General features: G+C 37.5%; 1 protein-coding gene across 1 annotated transcript in view; it reads left to right on the plus strand.

Annotated features, from left to right (window-relative positions):
* The first annotated feature begins 1,976 nt into the window (after positions 1-1,976).
* Positions 1,977-17,751, plus strand: part of LOC131689871 (NACHT and WD repeat domain-containing protein 2) — a 60,835-nt gene continuing 45,060 nt past the window's right edge. The window contains exons 1-2 of the mRNA XM_058975222.1: positions 1,977-2,234; positions 2,845-2,933. Coding sequence (XP_058831205.1) covers positions 2,132-2,234; positions 2,845-2,933 — 192 coding nt within the window. The 5' untranslated portion in view covers positions 1,977-2,131. The remainder of the gene's footprint in view (positions 2,235-2,844; positions 2,934-17,751) is intronic.

The raw sequence follows: 17,751 nt of genomic DNA on the forward strand, positions 1-17,751 counted from the left end.
CTTCGATTTGTAGTATTAGGTCACTAACATCCATTCAAAGTCTATTTGGCCACATTGACCACCATCATCGGTTCCGGAAGCCCCGGCGGAAGTATCTAAATTCAGAATAACAGTCACATCGGTTTTTCGGAGATGGCTATACCGATTCGACTAAACTTGGCCTCAAATGAAAGGTGTTGCGTCCCCGTAAATGGCTATTTAATTTCATCCCGATCCAACTTCCGGTTCCGGAGTTACAGGTTGTGGCGTGCGATCACATAGCAAATTGTGATTCAAACCGATACTCCGATGAAAGCAAAAAAGGTAAAAATTTCGCTAAAATGTCTCTCAAACAACTTAAATTTGCTGTTCTAGGTCACCGACGGCCAACCAAACTTTCGTTGACTACATTGACCACCATAGACGGTCCCGGAAGTGCCCGGGAAAAGCGGCTATCTTTCAAAATTTACGAACTCACATCAGTTTCCCGGAAATGGTTGGGCCGATTTTCACAAATTTAGTCCCAAATGATAGCTATAATATCCTCATAGATGTCTATAAAATTTCGTACGGATCGCTTATATGGGACTGAAATATAGACTAAATCGTCCGGTCACATATGAAATTCCCATATAAACCGGAACTCAATTTTTTTTTCAAAGGGGGGACCCCATGAAATTTCAGAAATCGAATTCGTATTTTTGATGCCAAACATCTTTAAAATGCATGAAACGTCGAGATTTTATGTAATCTCGAAAAAAAATTTATAAAAATCGACTTTTTGGGACTTTTTGTCGATTTTGCACTTTTTTCAGTTCAATATTACCGTGGCTGTTTTTTCTTTTTCAAAATTTTAGAACTCGAATAAAAATTTATTTTCCTGTATATAGTTGTCATGTGATGTATAATAATAAAATGTAATATATGCATTTAAATTTTTTTAATGAATATAAACAACGCACACATTCTCGTGATTCATGATTGCGAAAGGCACAATTGCACCGCTAGGTGGATTAAAATAGGGTTTTTCGCACAGAAGTATTCATTCCCTGAAACTCGTTCTCAGATAGTTTTGTTGTATAAAATACGGCAATCGAACTTTTTTTTCGAAAATGCTACATGTAGAAAACTTAAAAAATTGCTCTTGAGTCAAAATATTCCTATTGACTATGGAAAATGTTAATGTTTTCGGACGGATCTTCGTGAAATTATGATCGAGAAGGGAACCCCTAGGTGGTTTAGAAAAGGTTTTTATTACTGCGCTCAATTGTGTAGTATAGTTCATGCCCCGCTAGCAAACTTACGATTTCAATGATTGATGCATAAATTGCTGTTAAACATGAATACGACGTTTAAACATCAAAACTGAATGAACCGCGAACCCAACATGATGTGCCAGTCTTACCTTTTATCCATTTAAGCTCGTAGGCTCGTATGCCAGCGGTTATCCACAGAAGATAGACAGCCGGCAGTTGTGGTGTGTCCAAACACCAACTGTTGCACCTTCACCTTTCACCCCTTGCTGCATAGCCTACTCATTCTAATAGTTCTGGTAACTATACGAGGTCCCTTACTAGCACGATTGCCTGTGACAGGACAACGAGTTGAATAAGTGCCTTTTATTGCAGTGAAACATTCTCGCTAAATGAAACATCCTGAACCTTTCCACACAGTGTCGTTGGATATCTGCCGGCATTTTTCTATAGCGTGCCCGTGATGGCAAAGCAAAACAACTTCTTGCTCTGTTCAGTGGCATCTTGCTCACTGTTCTGAAATAAAAACAGCAAACTGTTTGTAAACCAATCCTTATTCTACTGAAACAAACGTCATTTTTGAATGTTGCTAGAACAAATCATGACTATACATGACACAATATTGTACTGCTGCTAACAATTTCCCATGCATTTCGAGACCATTCGTGTTTCACATGGTAAAATATCGATAAAACAAACTCGATTGCTTCCTACAACTTGACGAAACAACAAACACAGGTCGCATTTTCATTCAGTCCTAAGAATCCTTTTAAACAAAGCACAGTCAAGACTCGCGGGAGGATAGCAATCGCAAACTTAAAAATTAAGACCTAAAAGTGAAATATTATTTCAATTCTGAAGTCTAAGTAGGTGCACAGTGAATTATATCATCAGCAAAGATGGATGATCGTACCATTGATACAATTTTTGCCGGCTCACTGGAAAATTTGCCCCCAGTCAGCTCCAAAATTGTACGCATTTTCACCAGCTCTACGTTCACCGGTGAGTTACATAACGTGCAAACCTCACCTTGAACATTAACTTTTTGCAAGTATTACTAAGTTCAAGAGCGTTCGATTCTCATTCAGCACCAACGTATGATTTTCATCATGGAAGGTTATATTTGGCATACGTAAATCTACTAACATGATTTCATCAATAAATTTAAATAATTTAAATAGTGAAGGCGTTTTTACACAATGCAATTAAGCTGACAATTGGACTCTTTTTATTAAATGTGAATGATCTATGCATATCATCTAACACTGAGTCATTGCAAATTTGAAAATGGAAAATTACAAAGTGTAGGTACAAAAGTGTACAACGCCCAATTGTTCGAAAAATGAGTTCGGCTTGTGCTTCATACTTTGTAGCAACGTTGATGTTGACCAAATTTGGATATTTGGCCTACTTCGTTTGGCGTCGACTGATCTCCTACTTGTCCATCATACTCCATCCTAACCCGGTTCTTTCATCGAATTTAGCACTTCATTTGAAATATTCATTTTGTTGATACCCTTGTTTCTCTCTTGAAAGCTTTCGTTGTCATTGATATGAAAAAGGCACAATCATCATAGTAGTTTCATTATGAGTTTCCTGCTTTCTGTTGCAGACACAACTATGGAAAGAAACAATCTGATGGCTAAATGTTACCCAAGAATCAAAGATTATTGCCGAGAAAAACACGGTTTGGAGTTCCAGGTAAGGGAAAAACACCAGCACAAATAACTATCATTGCATTTCAGAAGATACGAGACTTTGTTGTAATTAACTCACCACTATTTTTATAACTCCTTACTTCATTATTTTAATTACAAGGTATTTATTTCAAATTTTCCATGAACCCCTATAAAATAATTTCCCTTACACTTTCACTTGATTAGTAGCTGCAGAGCAACTTTTAACTCAATATAACTATACATATTTGAAGTCGTTGGTTTGAGTATAATTTTCCATCTTTATTCAGTATTTCATATTTTTCTGGACATTTTATGTTATTACACTGCTTCTGTTACCGTTTTGGATGCTTAACCCTAGGATCGGCTTCCGAGCGAATGATAAGTATCAAGTAAATTATTCGTACACTCAGTAAAAAAATACAGCGAATTTCATAGGAATATCGTATAATTTTTAGCCAAAAGTAGCCCAATCATAAGATTATCTTATCTATCGGCATTTATTTTGTTAAATCGGTTTGCTATGATTTCATGTTCAATAGGGTATCATTGAATTATCATAAGACAATATTATACATTTCTCTTATGTTTGTGAGAATCATAAGATGCTCGTATGAAATTCGTACTACAGGCATATGCAATAACTTATAAAATGTTAAGGTAATCATAAAAGTCGTATGTTTTTCATAGCAATTTTATGAAAACATAGTTTTGTTACTTTTCTATTCATCATAAGATAAATCTTATGAATTTCACTATGCGTTTTGCCTTGGTGGTTGTATCGAGTAGTACTGCTCGTCTATATATTAATATTGAGTAAAGTGCCTATTTTCAGCATATTAGGGTGGATACCTCACTATTTCATAAATTATTCGGCCTATAAATGATAGATCGCGTATAAATTGACATCAGCATGCTTCGTTGTTAAGAACCAATATAATAACACAAATGCACTGAAAACGCGAAATGTTCGTGGTTAAGCGCAACGAAAACTCGAATCAAGTGCTCTAATTGTTGCCCTACGATTTGACCCAATGTATTGAACAAAGATGACAGACGCCATTCTAACCAACGGCTTTTAACGAGTAAGGTGATTATAGAAACATGGCGAATTACCATAATAAAATTGAAAGCAACTTCTAAATTAATGTACAACTAGTAAATTAACGTGGTTTCTGGCGGGCTAAAATCTTTTTGCACTATTTCAGCCAAGAATAGAATCTTTGGGAACCTGCTCCCAAGTCGCAAGAGGCGACTTACAATATGCTATGAGTTCCTAGGTCAAGGTATTGCTGGTGGTTTTGCATCATAGCCTTTATCCATTCTGTATTGAGTGAGTCATAGTCACCTTTTCTGATTCGCTATTCCCGATTGTGTACCAACGTTTTAGGTTTCTGCTGGCGGTTGTACAATAGCCGTAAAGGATGAAGTCTACTTCTACACTAAGTAACATCATATATTATTCCACGCCAAGGTATAATTTTTGTACCGTGCGCATAGCCTTGGTATTTACGACACTGGGTCAGATTTTAAAATCTGCCCCCATGTCTTCTACCATGTTCCCACTTTACCCTACGTGGAGCAAAAAACGTGCTTTTTCTAATACATACTTTCAAATTATTAACCTCCATACGGTTAAAATAATCAAGTAAAGCTCCTGAATAATTCCAGAGCGTACTGGCGTGTTTGTGCCGCTACCCTTTCTTTTCACAAAAAATAGCCAAGTAAATTTTTCAATTCGTTGCATATTTCGCTCAAACTATGACCTTGCGGAGGAGATTGCTGATTTCTTCGGCTTCACGTTCGGATAAAACATCGAATGAATTGCTACAATCAATGGCACTTTCGGATGAAGTAATTACCCTTTTTCGTTTTTTTATAATACTGATACACGGCCTTTCCGCGAGGACCCACACATGGTGGAAGAATTAAATAGTTTTTTGAGCTAAATTATTCTTAAAAACCGTTTTAGTCTCGAAAAAGACTGATTGAGTAGAAAACGTAGGACCATTACAGAATACCTTGTCTGCTTGGGATATTGAGCTAAGTATCGAATTCTCCACGGAGAAAAAATGAGAAAGTTGTATTTGTAAGGAAGCGTGAACCAGCATAACTACAGCTACAGCTATCGCTCAGGTCTTCACAGTAAAATATCTAGGAGTCTGATTCGACTCGAAAGGTATGCCCCAGGTATGCCAAATTAGGTATGTGAAACAGAAGTGCCGTCAAAGCATCAACTTTCTGGGTACAATAACCGCAACACGGAGACCTAATTAGGTAGTATCAAACACCGGTAACAGAATACGGATGCTTCTACTTTCGCTTCGCTGCGAACATACATTTTATCAAACTCGAAAAGAATTCAGTATAGCTGTTTGCGCATCGTCTCCCATACTATGAATCTAGAAGTCATGTTGGGCGTTCTACAGCTGAAAAATTGAATTTGGGAGCTCTCAAATTTCTAAAAGCTTATCTAGCATAAATTTTAGACCCGTTTCATGCCTCTGTACTTTGACTACATGACGCAGAATATTAATCCTTAGAATCCCAACAGTGCTCATTTCTTAAATACTTCGGAATCTACTGTTTTCTTCGACACATCCATGAAAGACGAGATTCGTGGAATTCTGGACTGCATACGCCCGCATGTGGTCCCTTACATTTTTTATAATAAATTCCGAGAATTCGAAAGTTGTAAGCCGTTTTACACTGACGGATCGAACTTCGAAGGGTCCACTGCCTTCGGTATTTTCAATGAAAAGTTCACCAATTTTCACTAACTCAGCGACCATGCTTCAGTTTACGCCGCAGAAATAGCTGCTATTCAGTATACCCTGTAGACGGGCAACAATTTTGATTTTTTTTCGGAATACTGCTAAATCAAATAGTAGTTGTCTCCACAAACCATATGCCGAATATGAGCTTATTCTGACAACTTTAGTTCACTCAAGAGAGTTTTCAAGTTTCTATAGTAATATATATGAAAAAATCAGAAAAAAAACTCAAAATTCACTAAAATAAACTCGCAGCAACTCTGTATACCTCAAATTTTAAGGCATATTCTATAGCAATCACTCTTGTTGAAGGTTACATATTCATTGGAGGTTACTAGACAAAACTTTTCAACTTTATAGGTCAACAGATTTTTTGAAAAGCTCCTATTCTAAGCATGTGCGAGAAAGAGAGGCAACACATATTTTTATATGAGAATATCTTTTTGCTACAAAATCAGATTAATTTGCAGTCTTCGGCAATGTGGGTTCTTACACCTTAAACTAGATACCTGGGGATTTTGTAATGCACAATATTATCGGGATTTTTTGCTGAATTTAGTGTTTCCATTGCCGATTTTTTATTTATTTTCGCATACAAGCTTAAAAATTCTTGTGAGTAAACCAGAAGCAAACGCCTAACCTCATATTTGGCATCCGACGTAAAGACCCAATCACCTTTCGATTTAGTGGTGTTCCGTAAAAGGCAATTTTGGTGCCGGTCTAATACGCTGTCATTGACACATTACCCGCATTCATTCGCTCGACAAAACATGGAAAGCACTCGTCGTATTTTTTGGGTAAAATGAGCGAGCACCTGAGTGGTCTATCTTTTTGTCGATTCCAGAGAATTCCTGTAATACTTTGGTAGTGCCGACTTGCATCAGAGCGTTAGTACGTGATTGCCTTCATTCTAACCACTGTGCTTGGCATAAACAAAAATTGAAATCGAAACGGTTTGAAAATCTGACCCAATTTGGAGGGTTTGCAGTACTCTGTCATCGTTGTACACCCTCTCTTCACTGTATCTGATTTTGTTGTTACTAACATGTTGAAATCAAATCTCCGCGAAAATGTCTCTCTCAAGCAAATAGGCCGTTGTTTAAAAAAGCGAATTTGAATCTGTTTCCCCTTTTTGCCTTCCATTAATTCTCAATGACATTCTCAGTCTACTCTACCCACCCCTTCTAGTCTTAGCAATTTCTTCTAGTTTTAAGAAATGTAAAATTCAATAATTGGCACCTTTAAGCTATAATGGTACCTTAGCCTTATCAAATAAGCAGATAAAATAAAATAAGAAAAACTACAAATCTCTGAAAATAGGTACTAAAGTATAGGTAAAATAGCATCGCAAAAGAATATAAAAAGGAAATAAAATATCACGAATATGTCCTATGTTTTGAAACCCGAGTGGAGATAAACCCTTGAACAATGCGATTGTTAACAAACGACAGAACAGAAAAATATATCTTTTCAAAATCTATCATTACATTTTGACATAAAGTAAAAATAGTAAGCATTTCATGATGAAATATGTTGCATCGTTTAGAAAATGCATTGTAGCCTAAGGAACGGTGAGAACTATGGTGGGAAACGCTTTTCTCCCAAGATGATTATGGTAGATCTGCATAGGAATCGTGTATGTCATCAGAGGCACCATTTAGCTTGCTACAAGTTGTTTGGCTTACATGTGCAGTTGATGCTAGGATAGTTATCTGATTTTTTGTTGTCACAAGATCAATTGGGAAATTGGCGTCACAATCGTGTTGTGCTATATCTCAGTAATCAGGAATCAGAATATATTGGCTCAAATGGCACGTTCCCCATACATAGTCGGGGATTTGTGCCTTGCCGTGTGTTTTCATCATTTCCTGAGAGGAAGGAAAGGACAAGGAGGTGTGGGGAAGTAGAATTGGAAGGGTGGGAAAAATAACAGCACAAAAACAAAAATAAACAACAGGTAAGTTAAACTCACAAGTAGTTCAACTTGCCTGCGAATAAGCCTAAAGCTCTTTACCACATTGGATAAGAAACTTTAGTATGTCTCTGAGTTTCAGTCGACCAAACATGGTTTCGTCTATATAAGGACGGCTGAAGACTCGAAATCGCAATTGCGCTACCGCTGGACAGTTGCATATCAGATGATATGAGGCTCCGTAGTCGGATTCACAAAGATCACATGAAAAAGACTCAGCGCGCTGAATAGTTGCCATGTGATAATTGAGTTTGCAGTGGCCGGTCAAAGCCCTGGTCAGCTTGCCGCAGTGGAGCTTCGAAAAATGTAAGAGATTTTTCGAAACCACTGGGCATGGTTGTTCTAGAAACGCCTTTGTTTGGCGACACGTTTGTAGATTTCTCCAATAATTGCGGTGCTCGGACGAAGCCCAGGACCGTATTTTTTCCCTTATCCAACTTGTCGAAATTGGCAGCGTGGGCTCAGGACCAACGAAGTCAATCGCTGAACCTGCCCTGGCCAATTCGTCATCCCATTCATTTCCAGTAATACCGCAATGTCCGGGCACCCAGATAAGATAGATAGTGTTGACAATGCTTAGTTCTTCGATTTGGGTTCGGCACGCGATCACTAGCTTGGACCGGGATTTGTCTGAGCTAAGGGCCTTGATTGCAGCCTGACTATCGGAGCAGAAGTTTATAACTCTGCCGGACAAACTCAGTTGAAGGGCCGATTGCACCCCGCACATAATCGCAAAGATTTCTGCTTGGAATACAGTACCTAGTGAGTGAGATTGTTCCAATCTCATCTCATTTCACAACAGTAGACACCAGCACCAGCACGTCCCTCCATCAGAGAACCGTCAGTGTAACAAACCACTTGCGTTTGTTGTTGTCTTTCCATAAAGCCAGACAACCACTCCTCTCGAGAGGGAATCTTCACATGGAATGTCCTGTAAGGAAAACTACAAGTGAGTGTAATATCGCTGGGAGCAAGAATATCTTCACCCCATGTAACCATTTGTGACCACAATCGTGTATGACTGGTAGCAAGATCAACATGATTACTGTTCCAAAGCCCAGTAACCTGCAGTCTGTATGCACATGATAGTGCTTCTTGTTTTAAGTGTATGTGTAATGGTTTGATATTTAGAAGTGCCTCAAGAGCAGCAGTCGGAGTCGTGGTGAAAGCACCAGTCAACGCCATGAGCGCCATTCTTTGCAGATGGTTTAGCTTTGACTGGACTGTCACCACCTCTCCCCTCTGCCACCACACAAGGCATCCGTATGACAGTATTGGACGTACAATTGTCGTGTAAATCCAATAGATGTATTTAGGTTTGAGACCCCAGGTCTTTCCAAAAGTTCGTCTGCACTGCCCGAAGGCCATGCACGCTTTCTTGACTCTGAACTCAATGTGAGCAGACCAATTCAGTTTGGAATCCAATATGACTCCAACGTATTTGACATGATCTGCACACAGTAGCTCAGAATCAAAGAACTGCAAGGGACGAACCCCGGTTGTTATTCGCTTCTTCGTGGTGAAGAGAACCATTGAAGTTTTGCTTGGGTTAACTGATAGTTTAACTTGTCGACACCACTGTTCGACAGCTCTTAATGCCTGTTGCATTAAGTCAAAGATTGTTCCGATGCAAAATCCAGTAATTAGTATTTGGTAATCGTCAGCAAACCCGTAGGTTGGAAATCCAAGCTCATTGAGTTTCTTCAACAAGCCGTCAGCTACTAAGTTCCATAACAAAGGTGACAGAACGCCGCCCTGAGGACAACCGCAAATACTCAACTTCCGTATCTCAGCCTGTCGCAGTGACGAGCAAAGTATGCGGTTACTAAGCATTGCGTTTATCCAACCTGAGATACATGCAGGTATCCCATGACCGCGCTTCCAGAATAGACTGGAAGGACACATTGTCAAAAGCACCCTCAATATCTAGGAATACACCCAAGCTAGATTGCTTGAGCGAGAAGGCTTTCTCAATGTTGTAAACAACATCGTGAAGCAGAGTGATCGTGGATTTCCCACACTGATATGCATGTTGCATTTTGTGCAGTGGATATTCAACCAAACTAACGTCCCTGATGTGATGATCGATTATCCGTTCCAAAGCTTTCAGAAGAAAAGAACTTAAGCTGATAGGCCTAAAACTCTTGGCTTCTTCATAGCTTGAGCGCCCCCCTTTGGGAATAAATCTAACAGTTATTTCTTGCCATGCTTTCGGGATATACCCGGTAGCAAGACTGGAAAGCAAAATCTTTTTCCAGACATGTTTAAGAATAACAAATCCCTTTTGCAGTAGCACGGGAAGTATTCCATCTTTTCCGGGTGATTTGTATGGAGCAAAGCTGTCAACTGCCCACTTGACCGATTCAGTGGAAACCAATGTTCGTGCTAACGCCCACGAGTCCGAATCACCAGAATGAGATCTGTGAACATTGTTCAACTCCGGATCGATACAACCTGGAAAGTGTGTGTCGAAGAGACAATTAAGAACATCTTTTTCGTCCGTCACATAAACACCATCTCTGGTTTTTAAGGAGTTCATCTGAAAATCATTCGATTTGGAGAGAATTTTATTTAATCTGCTAGCCTCGTTCAGACTAGAGAAGTAAGTGCATAGGCTTTGCCAGCCAGCCCGTTCTGCAGATCAAAGACATTTCTTATATGCACTACGAGCTGACCTGAAAGCCCTGGAGTCATCACGCTGACGCCGGTTCCAAGCTCTTCTCATAACTTTCTTCATTCTTTCAAGCTCAGCCCTCCACCAAGGGGATCAATTGGGAAATTGGCGTCACAATCGTGTTGTATCTCAGTAACCAACCCGATTTCCAATATGCTGAAAAAAGCCATTTTCAGTGATTCAAAAATCCAATAACACGACATATCCAAATCTCTTTAATCCAAAATAGGGTTTATCATAAGATAGCACAACAGCGACGAAGTGGGATCCTGAAAAATCCGATTGCAGTGGTGAAAAGTTTGCATGCGACGACCACCTCGAAATCAAAGTTGTGAATCTGATATTTAATTGGCTCCAACATGAAAAATTCCGTGAATTTGTGCATGAACCGATACTGATAAAAACCTTTCCCGCTCAACATTCTAGGGTGTTGAGCCCATTTTCGCCATGTTTCTATTATCACCCTACCCATTTGAAGCCGTTGGTTAGAGCAGTGTCTGCCATCTTTTTTAACGCATTAAGTCAAATGGTAGCGCAACAATAGGGGCACTCGATTCGAGATGCAGTGATGCACCCTGCTTAGTATGGTGAAAATAGGCACTTTACCCTACTACATATCAACGTACTAAATCTCGCCCACCATGCCACGAACATCTATTCAGTTTTTTGAGAACAGTGAAATAACAGAACTAGAGTAATAAGCCTATTTTCGTCATGTTTCTATTATCACCCTACCCATTTGAAGCCGTTGTTTAGAGCAGCGTCTTTGTTCAACGCATTGAGTAATATGGTAGGGCAACAATAGGGGCACTCGATTCGAGTTTTCGTTGCGCTCAAACACGAGCATTTCACCGTTTTCAGAAAATTTGTGTTATTATCTTAACAACGAAGCAAAGCTGTTTATCGCAATTTATACGCATTCCATTGATTGTAGGCCGAGTAGTCAATGAATTTGTAGGGCACCCTCCCTAATAGGGTGAAAATAGGCACTTTACGCTACCCATAAAAGCAGAAGGCTACAATAACACATAATTGCCGATTCACAACGGAGAGCGAAAGGAATAGTACACTCAGGCAAAAAATACAGCGAATTTCTTAGGAATATCGTATACTTTTTAGCCACAAGTAGCACGTATGAAAATCATAAGATTATGTTGTGAAACGGCATTTATTTTGTCAAATCGGTTTGCTATGATTTCATTTTCCATAAGGCATCTTTTATTTATCATAAGACAATATTATACATTTCTCATATGTTTATGAGAATCATAAGATGCTTGCATGAAATTCAAACGACTGGCATATGCAATACCTTATAAAATAATAAGATAATCATAAAAGCCGTATGTTTTTCATGTTAATCTTATGAAAACATAGTTTTGTTACTTTTCTATGCATCATAAGATAAATCTTATGGATTTCGTTATACGTTTTGCCTGGGTGTACCTTAACACATTTATTTTATCACCAGCTGGAACGGTCGCATTGTGCGCTTCGTCCCTAGCTACCTACTACCATACAGTGTTCAGAACAGGACGCGACGATGTGAAATTCACACAGCATGCCTTGCAACCTTGCTCGTCACAAATCACAAGCAGGTCGAATCTGGAAAAGGGAAAAAAGGATAATCTAAACCTGTGAAAGCGGCCAACGTCCAAAGGGAAAGTTTATGCCTCTTTATACAGTTTAGGCAATTATGGAACTGATTGCTGTAACATTGAAGAAGGAAACTTTTTGTTGTTACCTCGGCTCAAACCGTTGGCAACAATTAGTTTGATTGATTCTAGTTAATAAATTGTAATCACAAAGCACTTGTCCGGAAGGTAACTTTTTGATTCTACATACTGTGAGAATTGTATTTACTTCTGTGAATATAGCTATCCATATTGTAATCATCTAATAAAAAGATACAAATACAATTATGATAGGGTGATGAGCCTATTTTCACCATACTAAGCAAGGTGCTTCACTAATTCGGTAATTTCTTACCTTACAATCAATGGAATGCGTAAAAATTGACATCAACCGCTTTGCTTCGTTGTTAAGAACCAATATAAAAACACAAATGCGTTGAAAACAGTAAAATTCTCGTGTTTGAGCACAATGAAAACTCGAGTGCCCCTATTGTTGCGCTACCATTTGACTCAATGCGTTGAACAAAGATGGCAGACACTGCTCTAACCAACGGCTTCAAATGGGTAGGGTGATAATAGAAACATGGCGCAAATAGGCTCATCACCCTAGCTGCTGTTGCATTCAAATGGAAGTACACGTTCTATACAGAAACGACAGAGGGTGTCAGCCAAATGCTTGAATAATCCTTCCAGTCATTAGCAAGATTTTAGATTTATTTACTGTCATCAAAAAGAGTGGACCGTTTTATTACAATGACAAAATATAGTACACACTTAAAATATAAAAATACTAATAACTAAACTAAACACTATTTTGTTTACATTGCACTACTATTGTATGTTCTTTATTAGCGAATAGAATTGAAATATGCCAGTGTACTTCGTATTATAGAATGTATTGATGCATTCTAAACCAAACGGGATCAATATCAGCAACCCAGGGGGTGTCACTCCTGTCATCCGCTATGGAGATACATACTTTGACAGTAGTCAACATATGATGGGCCTAGCCATTTCTAGGCCCATGTCGCCCGTGCAATAGCATTGGGTTTTTTCAATCTAAATATTTATTTGAAACGGCTCAATGCGTTAACACAACTGAGTTAAGGACATTATACATGCGAGCCACAACATAGCTGCTACGCCGCACACACCCCTCTCCCCTGCCTAACCATGTATCTGACATGAGAAAATATAAAAATACGTTTTTCAATACACTAACCTTGCTGGTGTGCCACGAAACTGCTACTTAAGGAAGCTAGAACATTTTCCTATACAATCAATCAGAGTTTTTGACGGAATGCCATCTGCAGCTCCTATTTTGTGCGAAAATATCACCCCTTTTCACTTGGAGTTTCTTTTCGAAACACTCTTATTTTTCTTCTTCTCGTTTTCATTGCACTTTTCAAATGCACTTTATTCACACACCACTGCAAAAACACTCGCGAAACTTTAATCGTTTACTAACAAAACTTCAAACTTTCTGCCAATGTGCAGATAACCAAAGGAAAATGTTCGGAAACTCTCATTTGTGCGTTTGAATTTTCACTTCAGATTTCAGTTTTTCTCGATGTAAACAAGCGAGTCGTTACCTAGCAACGTGGCTTCCACATATCTTCACCTTAACACAAATGAGTAAAAATAAAAAGGATTTAAGAATGTCCATCTGCCAGATCTTGTTGACGCAGTTTGCTGCTGCATGTTGAGATCCTTTTTCTTGGTGGTGAAGCCGCTTGTGGGTCATTCACTCTGCCTTCTCTCGCGTTATCGTTCCCGTCCATGTCATCATCAGTACTGCTTTCTTGTTGTTCACGATTAGAGGATCTTATTTGTTTCTTATTCTTACGGGTCGCTGTTGTAAATCCGTCTTCATCGGTATTTGCTTCTTTATTGGCGATGCTAGTTGTTGGTTTGGGAGCGGTTGTCGTGGTCGTTGTACCTGCATTATTGGTTAATTGTATCGTTGTTTTTGGTTTATCTGAAGGTGTCGGTAGCTGCTTCACGGCGTGTTTGGTAGAACAATTTTATTCGAAAAAAAATCGGCATCGCCAAAACTTCAGAATGTGATAGAATAGGCTTTTCCCTTTCATTTGAAAGTAAAATTAAAATATTCTGTCGGGGGCTCCAGAACCACTTATTATTTTAAAGTTTTTTTGTTTGAAAACTTATGGTTTTCAATGAAACTGGTTCACGTTTTTGCCGCTAGGTAGTACTTTAGACATTCAAATATTACCAAAAGTGAGAATCTGACGGACAATTCCATTGTGTACAACTTTGTAGAGAACTACATCGCGACCTAAAATCGCCAGAGAAAGCTAGCAAATTTTTATCTAGTTTCTAAATTCGCACTGGATCTATTGGTTAAGAAGCTTTATTCCAAAAACATTTTCGTTAGTAAAAAAATGGTTTGCCTTATTTTAACAGTGTGCTCAGAAGAACCTGAATGCTACTAAAGTCCCACCTTTAAGCGGAAAAACATAATTCCAGATTCCACTGTTTTATGCGCACCAATGATATTTTAGAAGCAAGGAAATATAGAGAAGAGTAGATAAAATTTGAACGAAATTAGTAGTATTTTGAAAGATGCTGGGTAATAAAGCAAAATGAAACAGTTTTTTAGTCACAGATCTATTTGTTTCTTCTTTTTTATTTCTTCACTCATTCTGGAGTATGCTTGATGTAATCTTGAATCAACCTTTTTGCTCGTTAGCATCTTGTGGGATATATTTGGCCTAAATTTTAACATTATATTTGATCAAACTCGATTAGCTATTCAGTCATTTGATTTGATTTCGATTGAGAATCTGTATTGACAGTTTCATGAAGGATAGAAAAATAATTTGATGAGATTTATGTTCAAGTTCAACTTTTGGGAATCGCCGTACATTGAACAGAAATCGCAATATTAAATGAGAAATAAAGGTTTTGTATATTGTAAGAAGATAGCGATCTCAATTTTAAAGTAGATATAGAAAGTATAACCTTTACCCGAAGGAAAAGCCTATTCTATCACATGCTGAAGTTTTGGTGATGCCGTTTTTTTCGAATAAAATTGTTCTATCAAACACGCCGTGTTCGATCATCTCTTTTTTATAAAAATAACTTTTCAAGATGTTCGATATATGAATCAACAGAGAAGTCATACATTTAATCCTATAAAATGTATAATAAAAAATTATCCAATTTCTTCAAAAACACAAAGTTGATGAAAAAGAGCATAAGTAAAATGCTTAGCTAGGTAAAACACAACAAATATCTTTCTAAATAACACGCCACGCTACTGTCACAGCAGTTACGGTGCGCAAATTATACATGCAAGCCATTATTTTGAAAAACTATAAACAGCGTAAATGAGCACAACATATTTTTTCTACATCAAAATTAAATTAAATTAATTGAATAAATGATTGAAAACGATTACATAATACTAATTGTTACTTACGTATGTAAAACAATCGTTATTTAAACCGGTATTGTCACGACTCACATTTCTACTGACATCACGAAAAGCTAACGGCTACAGTACACGGTACCCCACGCCAACTTTGACTCGTGCTTCCACGAACCCCAAAAGCAGATCAACCTTACAACCTTTTCCTACTCTTATTATAAATTCTAAATGAATTATGGTTAGGGTCCCAGGTCGGTTAATGCCGAATTCTCGTTTTTACACAGCTCCAAAGATGGCGTGAGGTACATTTGAACCCCAGTGCAATGTTCTAGGGTTAAGAGAAAACAAAAAGAATTCAGGAAAAATTTAATATCTCCGGCATTTTTCGAATCATTTGCGCATTTTGGTGAAAAAAACGCTTTTATTCCACCTAACAGTGTGATGATACATTTCTTATAACTCTTATCGCTTTCTTTGGGTATTATATCGATTGAGAACATTTAGAACTTGATGCTTCGCGATATTTTTGATAACACATACTACATGGGATAGAAGGCAAGACTCAGAGAATCGCTCAAATTAGCATAGGACAATATCAGTGCAAGAAATCTCAAAGGCTAAACCAATTTAACGGAAAAGCGGAAAATGGACAATAAAATAGACATACAAACGAATTATTGCTAATGCTCCGTTAATAACATATCTAAATTCTTCAATCAATGCATTGTGTAGGGAAAATTGAATTTTCCTAAAGGGGTTATATATTAGGGTGTCCCAAAATAACATCATGTTGAAAAAGTTATCGGGCTCACTTCGTAAATGAAAAAGACTACTTTCTTCTTCGGAGTGAATTTGCTAAAACGCTCCCTACTAGTGGCGAATTTTGATTTTTTTGTAAAAGGGGCCAATTTTGGGTAAATTTAGTAAAAAGTGTAATTTTTGGTGTTTTCCCATTAGTTTTTCTGCAAAACTGGGTATCTACAAAATTGTAAAAGTATAGAAAACACTTCAAATAATTGAGGCGAATACAGGGGCGTAAGAAGAAAGTATATAGCTACGGCAAATGGGGTATGAGTTATACAAGTTTTTGTTATTTAGCTTTTGACATTTTTAACAATTTATCAAAAATTATACTGTTCCAAAAACTAAAACAATTCAAAGGTGCTTAGTCCACATATTGTTTTAGGGAAAAAAGAAGGAAAATGACGAAAAATTGCGTTTCCCGTCTGTCTTTAGTACTTCAGGAGCAGGTTTAATGAGCATTTGATAATTTTTTTGTACTATTAATTTTAAAAATAGCGATAACTTTGCTAATGACTCCATGTCTCTAATTATGTTTTGAAGAATTTATTCTCCATAATTCCTTCTAGGAGGCTTATTCACCAAAATTATTGTATCAGAAAATGTGTTGTATTCTGCTGTAAAACTTTTTCAAAAATATAAATCCTTCAAAATTGACTATTTCGGAAGTGTGTGACCTAAACCGTAAAGATAAGTTTTTCAACGCTCACCTCATGCTTCTGCATTTTTTTACTCTAAGGTACCTAACATAAAAATAAGACCTTATATAGTAAATCTGAATATGCCAATCAATTCAACATTCAAATATACGCCATAATTTGTTACTAACTCGACATATTTGCTTAATTTTCGTGATTTTTAACCCCGCTAGATGGTTATAAATATAATAAATAATTTTTAAAAAATCGTCAAATGGTTATAAAAACCGATTCTGATGTACTACAGACGAACGGAAAACGCCATTTTCCATCCTTTTTAAAACGCGGGCTAAGCACACTTGAATTATTTTATTTTGTAGAACAGTGTTATTTCTGATGAATAGCATAAAGTGCCAAAAGGTTATCTAACAAAAACTTAACTAACCCATACCACATTAATCGTAGCTATACACATTCTTCAGTAAAATTACGCCCCTGTGTTCGGCGCAACTATTTGAAGTGTTTCTTATAGTTTTAAAATTTTGTAGATATTCAGTTTGGAAGAAAACTAATGAAAAACATCAAAAATTACCCTTTTTACTAAGTTTCAACGGCTATGCCGCTCGTATAATCCAAAATGTGCACAAACTAACTAACCAAACTTCTCCATTTGGATCTTCAGAAAAATAAAAAATGCTTAAAAAATCTAAGACAGTTAAAGAGCACTTCAACACGCATGAATTTGAAATTTTGCCCAAAATCGGCCCATTTTTTCAAAAAATCAAAATTCGCCACCAGTGGGAAGCGTTTTATCAAATTCTCGCTACCTCTGAAGTGCATGCGTGCTTAGTTCAAATTTTACTTCGATATCGACTTTTTTCTAAAAATGACCTCCCAGTAGTATCTTTGATCTGAATTGTTATCCCTAATCCTAATGCCAAAAAACAAATAAAAAACTC

The sequence above is a fragment of the Topomyia yanbarensis genome, chromosome 3 (assembly GCF_030247195.1).
Source record: "Topomyia yanbarensis strain Yona2022 chromosome 3, ASM3024719v1, whole genome shotgun sequence".
NCBI lineage: Eukaryota > Metazoa > Arthropoda > Insecta > Diptera > Culicidae > Topomyia > Topomyia yanbarensis.